Source organism: Helobdella robusta (assembly GCF_000326865.2).
Source record: "Helobdella robusta unplaced genomic scaffold HELROscaffold_6, whole genome shotgun sequence".
NCBI lineage: Eukaryota > Metazoa > Annelida > Clitellata > Rhynchobdellida > Glossiphoniidae > Helobdella > Helobdella robusta.
In genome coordinates, this window is record NW_008705330.1 from 4,259,680 (window position 1) to 4,267,606 (window position 7,927).

General features: G+C 30.8%; 1 protein-coding gene across 1 annotated transcript; it reads right to left on the reverse strand.

Moving 5' to 3' along the window:
* Nucleotides 1-4,238: 4,238 nt before the first annotated feature.
* HELRODRAFT_164398 (hypothetical protein) lies at nt 4,239-5,387 on the reverse strand (the record flags this gene model as incomplete). The annotated part of the gene is made up of 1 exon (XM_009029346.1): nt 4,239-5,387. The coding sequence occupies one exon, from the start codon at nt 5,385-5,387 to the stop codon at nt 4,239-4,241; it is 1,149 nt and encodes a 382-aa protein (XP_009027594.1).
* Between the last annotated feature and the right edge of the window lie 2,540 nt (nt 5,388-7,927).

Consider the following 7,927-nt stretch of genomic DNA (forward strand, 5'->3'; position numbering starts at 1 on the left):
TTTTGCCTTTTCTTGATGATCCTACTCTTCTCCTTCTTGTTACTTCGTTAGTCTTATCTAGGATTGATTATTGTAACTCGCTCTACTATGGTCTTCCTGACTCTATACTCTATCCTTTAAGTAAAGCTTTTAACTCTGCTGCTCGTCTAGTTGCTCGTGCCCCTTTCTTTTCTCATATATCTCCATATCTTGTTCTCTTGCACTGGCTACCTATAAAATATAGAATAATTTTTAAAATTTGCACGTTCATGTATAAGTCTCAATCTAAATTATTTCCTAAGTACTTATCAGATATATTAATTGAACCTAAACGCCCCGGTTTACGATCGTCTTCTTCTTCTCGCTTTTTCTTAACTCGTGTTAAACACTCTTTTGCCAAATCTGCTTTTGCTTTTTCTGGTCCTTTTCTCTGGAACTCTCTGCCTACTTCTCTAACTATTTCTCCATCGCTTGCGAAGTTCAGAGCGGATCTCAAGACCCATCTGTTTTCAAAATTCATTGAGGAGCGCTGTTGAACATCGCGGAAATAGCGCTTTATAAGCTAATTGATTGATTGATTGATTGAATTAAAAACATTCCCTGGCGACTGAAAATAATTTAAAGTCGATGATGACATTTTAAAACATCAATCGAGTCGCCATGAGTTGGTTGGAATATTCAAATATTTTTTAGTTTCTGTGTTTATGTAAGTTGCAGCCTTTGCGAGACTTTGTTTAATGTTATGATTGATTGATATATTGCTTTCACTTAAGAACCAAATGAATTTCTAACTGGAATAATTAGCTTTTTTTTTATTTATGGTGTTTTTTCCGAATTATTTTAGTCAGGGCGTCATTTCAGATTTTGGTTGGAGGGACAAACTTAAGTGGTCAATGACTGGGCATGTAAACTATATATATATGTGTGTGTGTGTGTGTGTGTGTGTGATTGTGTGTGTGTGTGTATGCGTTTATAAAAAGTTGTTTTATGATTTATTTGACGCAAATAATAGGCACACGTTATTCTCATTATAAATATTGTTAATACTTTAACCAAACTACCACCGCTTGTTTGTGCTGTGCTACGACAACAAGAAAATTAGAAGTGAAAGAGTGTTATAAGTATACAAAAAATATTAACACAACACTGTACATTGATGCGACTTATTATTTAAAATATTTAGATTAATGGATCAGTGGATATCTACGAGGCTTCATTTCTGCTAATTCATTCACCACTTCCCACAAATTTATGTTTTTCGCGTCTTCAGTTAGACATGAAGGAACCAAAAGATCGCTTTGTTGTCTTGTTGTTGCTGTTGTTTATTGGTCAGAATATCATTTTGCTGTCAAGCGCAGCCCAATAAAATTGATCGATCTACTATTCAATGATGATGGTACTTTTTTGCCAAACAGCAAAATATATACTAACAGTATGCGGTCGGTTGGTCGGCAAAGTCGCGAAAGTTGAAGGAAAAAATAAAAAAGATGCCTCGTTCGAAACTGCTGGTTAGTTTAATTTATTTTTATTCATTAATTCCTTGTTTAATCTGTTTTTTCTGGCATTGAAAATATCGTATTTTGTGATGATCACAACGCTGGCGTCCGGCGTAAGAACTCACATGTTTTAATGCGATCTCGTCTCCATTTTATTTTTTTTCTTTACAAATTGTTTCAATTTATTTTCGATTAAAGTCACTGTTTTTAATTTTTATTTAATTATATTTTTCATCTCCCCCTTATCTCCTCTAATTTGAGTGCCGGTTTCCCTCAAAATCACTAATTTAATAGAATAGAATAGTATAGAATAGAATAGAATAGAATAGTATAGAATAGAATAGAATAGTATAGAATAGAATAGGAATAGAAGTAGTTGAACAATTGTATATTTAACAAACAATTGTTTAATTAGCAAACAATTGTATTGTTCATTCCAGTGAAAAATAACGACACGAAATAACAGAATATTAGATTAACGTTCAGAAACTATCGCCTTCCGAATAACAATTCACTAATGTTTAACGAAAATGCAGTAAGAATACAACGCAGAGTCAAATATCAAATATTGCTTTAGACATTAACAATCTATCGCTTCCCAATATCAAACATTCAATACCCCATATTCAATATCCCGCATGTTTTTATTTACCTGTCTTGCCAAATCTTTTCGAACGTCATAGATATCTCGCTGTCAGAAGGTTCTGGTTCCTTCTCGAACTGTATGCGTTCGTAGCGACACACGTGCCTCTAGCGAACTTATTTGTAACGGTTATAAAAGTATATTCCACGAACAATTGTATAGTTACAAATAATTTAAACTTGTTGAAATTTGAGTAAAATTTTTAAACATTTTCAAAGTCAGTGATTTTTTAAATGTTGAAAGAAATAATTAAATTTTATAAAATGAATCAGTCAATAAATAAATTAATAACAATAATGAATTTAACGTGTGTAAATGAATCTATCGATCAATAAATCAATTGATCAATCAATCAATCAAATTTATGTATCTCAATTTTTAAAGATTTGACTGAACTCAACCCAAAATTCGCAAAGCAAACAGTTATTAAAAAATAACAAAACAAATAAAGTATAATAAAATGAAATATAATAAAAATTAAAAAAAGCATACATAAAAATTTAATGAACAAACCTACTAAAACATTTAAATAGCAAGCACCCTGAACTAGCAAACTGAATAAGAGAACTGACAATAAAATATTGTAATAGGATAATTCCACCGATTCAAAATGAAACAAAAAAAATTATAACTCCATAACGAATACAATATAATACGCTTGCAGTTATTAACAGTTCAGAATAAAAAGCGAAATTTTAAATCTGCTTTCGAACTTTCGACCATTTCAAAGCAACGAAACAAAATTATGCATAGCACTTCATTTGGCCCCTACTGATGTTAATTCATGGAACAATTTAAACTTTAAGCCAAACTCTTTATGAAGTCAAATTTTAAAACGAAAATTATTGAAACTATCATGCTAGAGTTAGATTAACGCGATTATTGAGCAAACAGATTCAATTATAAAGCTGGGTTTGTGGTGCTCGAGTTTAATGTCTGATTTTTATATAAAAAAAAATAGAAAAAAACATACAGTATAATAAAATTTAAAAACTGGTTCAACGAAAAAGTAAAAACATACATATCTCTGAATGTAAATTTTAACTTTTTATCTGTTTAATAGCTTAAACAACATTTAATTAATTCACCACAAGACAAATTTAAAATCGAACAATAAACTTTATTTACCATTTAATATCATACCACACTTGTGTTAACAAAAATTAATGCACATAAATATTGTTGTAACTTCAATTATCTCTATATTTCCAACACCAGTGTTGTAGCTTTCAACGATCGTCAAGTGTTCGTTATTCCGTAGGTTCAAGATTTTAAATAGACAAACCAACCAGTTTCAAGAGCAAACTTTGTTGAACGTTCATTTGAATGCCAACAATAATAGAAACACTAAACTAATCCAAGTAACTGCTTAAATAAGACTTACGACTTCGCTAAAAACATCCTGAAAACCTGTGTCTCCGCAATATAGGCTTCTTTTTACGACTCCTTACAATCCAAAGATTACAAATATAGCAAAAATATAGCGTAATTTGATCATTCCAGAGGTTAAAACAAAATGTTCAAATAAGAACATCACATTCGAAAGAACGATTTTATTCACAATTGGCTTGTATTGACAATGTAAAGCCATACAATATAGAATGAAAAACAGTGTTTACATAAGGTAAATATTATAAACTTTATAGGCATTATTCAGCATAACTTTGAGACAGAACACAAAAATGAAAACAAATTTTAAATTTTTGAAATCCTTAACAACTGCCTAAACTGTGAAGAATGTTTTGTATAGTTTTAAAAAATATTATAAAATATAAAATATATAAACAAAACAAAAAAATAATTCATAATCATAAACTTATTAAAAGTAAAGTTTCAAAATTAAATTTTGCTACTAAATTCTAACACCACGCATGATATTATAAATATAAATAAATAATGGGTTTAAACGTAAGTTATATATGTCCATATCTAAATAGCATTAAAAGACAACAAAAAGCAATCAAACAACAATGTCAATTTTATGATCATAGAGAAAATCTTTAAATATAAATAAATATAATATAAATATTATAAATAATATATATTAATTGTAATTAACTTAAATTTTAATTTTAAAAAAATACTGTTTAAACAAAAAATTGGCAAGTAACCATTTATAATCAAGAAAATCCTATCCATTCTGGTTTGTAGTAAGTCTCAATTTCAAAACCCAGAGCTATCGGTGAATCTTTTTTGGGATAATTTTTATAATAAAGAGTCGTCGTGTTGGCTAGCCAAGCAGCCCACCAAGAGAACGTGCCAGTCGACATGATGACTCCATCACACATGGACACCAAACACATGTCGAAGAGACCCTCGTGATTCACGGACGGGATGAAAACAACGTTGTGCAGTTTGCCAAGATTCAAGACTCTTATTGTAGAACTGACCCAGTCCAAGTCTTCACTAACGACAAAGTATATAATAAAAACTTTTCCTTTCTTGTTCATGAGGTTGTAGAAATAACGAACAGTGGAGTTGATGTAATGTTCATCGACGACGGTGAGACCTTGCTCCCTGTTGTATGAAATTAGAAAATCTCCGCGGCGAACGTGCAAACCCACGGTTTTTATCGTCTTTTTTCCAAATTTGCGACGTATTTCCATTTTATGATTTCTAAAAAATTGTTTAACCTTCCACTTATATTTTTCTTTGAATGAATATTTATCCCGCAGATGGTATTCAACGTTCTCCACGTATTTGTAATTTTGGAAATAACCACAGAGAAGAAGTATCTGAGTATTTTTTATAGTAGAGTTATCGTGCAAATTTTCAAATAATGGATCATAACCAAAAGGACCGTACCTTTCTTCGACACTAACACTTCTTCCTGGGTCATACAGGACTTTGTTTGGAAACCGCAGTACTGACAGTTCCTTAAAATATTTCTTGAATTCTATCCAATCGTCAGTGAGATCCATGGGGAGGACAGGTGTGCGATTTGTCTTCTCAGCCACGAACCACAGACCGGCCAACGTGAACAACAAGTTGCCAGTCCTTCTCCCATCAAATGCGCACGGCCCGAAGGAGATATATTTCCTATCGTCAGAGTCCAATAGTTTGTTATAAAAATCCAATGAATCGAACGAATTTTGTTTGTATATAATTAGATATAGCACGTTTAAAACTATGAAAATTTGTATTGAAGTAAAATATATTTTGAAACTAACGTTTGATATATTCAAAACTTTATCTATTGAAATACAAATCTTAGAAATGGCATAACGGCAAATTTTGATTACACTAAATTTACTGAGTAAACGACCCATAATAATAACAACATGAAAATGTAATCCTCAAAGATCAAAATAAAGTTCCGCAGAAATGTTTTTGAATGAGCTTCTATATGAAACAAATTAATATATACGCATACATATGCGTTGTGAATATATATATATATATATATATATATATATATATATATAATATATATTTATATATTTATATTATATATATATATACATATAAATATTTATGCAATTATTATTCTTCTGACAGTCTTGATTCAACATATATATATGTATATATACAATATATATATATATATATATATATATATGTATATATATATATATACATAATTATAGTCAGAATAATAATATTAATAATGATAACACCACGAGAACCCCCATGTTGAAACCGAACTGGCTCGGCTGTATATTAAAAAAAACAAAGACAAGCGCACACGAGACTGCTGGCCAAAATAATTATTCATCACGTAAGTCTAACAATGGTCAACTGCCGAAAGTGACCGAGCAAGGTTAGAAACAAAGGCGCACTGGGCAGTATAAATATTCATCACGTGAAACAGAAACAGGCGCTTAGTATGTATGAAAGACAAAGACGGTGTATGGAGAAGTGAAGAAGGCCGAGGTATATATACCTCGCTCGCTGCAAAAGAAGCCCTTCTTATTTTTCCGTTTCGATTCCGATTTTAGCCTTCTTTTTCTGGTTCTGATTTGTGTTTTCTAGCTGATTCTTATTTTTGTTCACTAAAGTTTTCAGGCGTTAAACGGTTCAAGTCTAAAGAGGAGATCATCGACTTTTGTGGGGAAAGCACATCGTCATCCGAAACACACCATCGTCCAAAGAAGTTCATCACTTGTCCAACGGTAGAACCAAATTTAATTGATTTAATTCAAATTTTAAATAAAAATTAGGATAATAATAAGGATAATAATAATAATAATAATAATGTGAGCATATTTTATTTATTCAATGAACAAAATAAAATTCAAAATAATAAGAAATAAGAAATGACAAATAAAATGAAGTTTAATAAAAATTGAGTTTTAATGAAATGTACGATCCTCCTAAGCTCGATAACGTTACAAGTGCATAGGAGTGAAAGATATATTTAATTAAGCATTGGTTCTCTCGCAATAAATACTATATGTCGAGCTAATAACAGTATTAATTAATTTTACATTAAAATAATTTGGCCATGTAGTTTTAAAAATAGATAGGTTCAAATTATTATAAAAACCAATTGGCGATATCTCAAATGTGTTAACTGTTATAGAGCAGTTTATAAAGTTATTATTTAAATGTTGTTTCAGATTTTTGTACTTTTCACTTATTAAAAATAATAATAATAAGGATAGTAATAACAATAATAACGATAACAACAAACGAGGATTATTACATATTAACATTTTGATTATTGAATTGATTATTTTATTGATCGTTGTCGATAGAAAATATAAAAAAATTACTTCATAGTATTGTTTTGTTTTAATAAATAAAATGACCCAACGCTCAAGAAAATACTTACGAGCGTGCGGAAATGGCAGTCCGTACGTCCGGCAAGAAGAGCAAAACATCTCTTTCGCCCTGCCCATACTTTCCGATCCTGAGGTCGATATAAAATATTGTAGACCGGCGAGTCCCTCGGCCAAGGAAACGACCGCCTGCGTGAGAAAGGTGAAGGTCTGCGGCATCGAGCGACCGGTGGCCTGTACGATTGCCACAGTGCTGATGACCGACACCGTGGCTACCGTGTCGCGAGGACAGCGGAAAAAACGGTAGGAGAGAATACCGCGTCCACCCTCGCAACGAAAAGAATTGTACACATTAATCAATTTAAAGTTTGTTTTTTCAATTTCCTTACAAGAATTTATTGAAAATTGTTAAATTTGTTGAAAATAAAATTATTTTTCAAGTTCATCATGAAAATTTATTCAAACTGTTGTTATCCAATTTCATCTTGCATAAAAGCGTTACTTAGATTTTTCATAAATCATCTTCAGTGCAGGTTTGGTTTACATAGTTTCTTTAACTCACTAGTTATAACTCACTTTGTTAAAGAAATAGAAATAACTTTGCTTTGTTTAAAAAAACTGTATTAACCAAACATAAACTGAAGATGATTTGTGAAAAATCGAAATAAAGCCTTACCTGCATGATGAATTTGGATAACAACAGTTTTGTTAAATTTTCATAATGAACTTGAGTAATAATTCTATTTACAAAAAATTTAACAATTTCCAGAAAATTTTAGTAAGGTAAATTGAAAAGACAAACTTTAAATTGATTAATGCCAACAATTCGGTAGAATTCATACAATACTTTGTATTCTCCTCTGGAGTCAAGGTCTATGTTGGAAATATTTTAAAGAATTAACAAGACATAGAGGCAGAGAGAATTACTTGTTCAATTGAGTTGCAAATACTTGGAACTCATTAACAAATAAACTTGCTGAGGAAAATCAATGAACAAATTTAAAGCGGGCATTGATTGTTGGATGAACAACAATCAATCAACAAATCAGCTGTTTAGCATGCTCTCTGGATAACCTCAAGAACAGCAT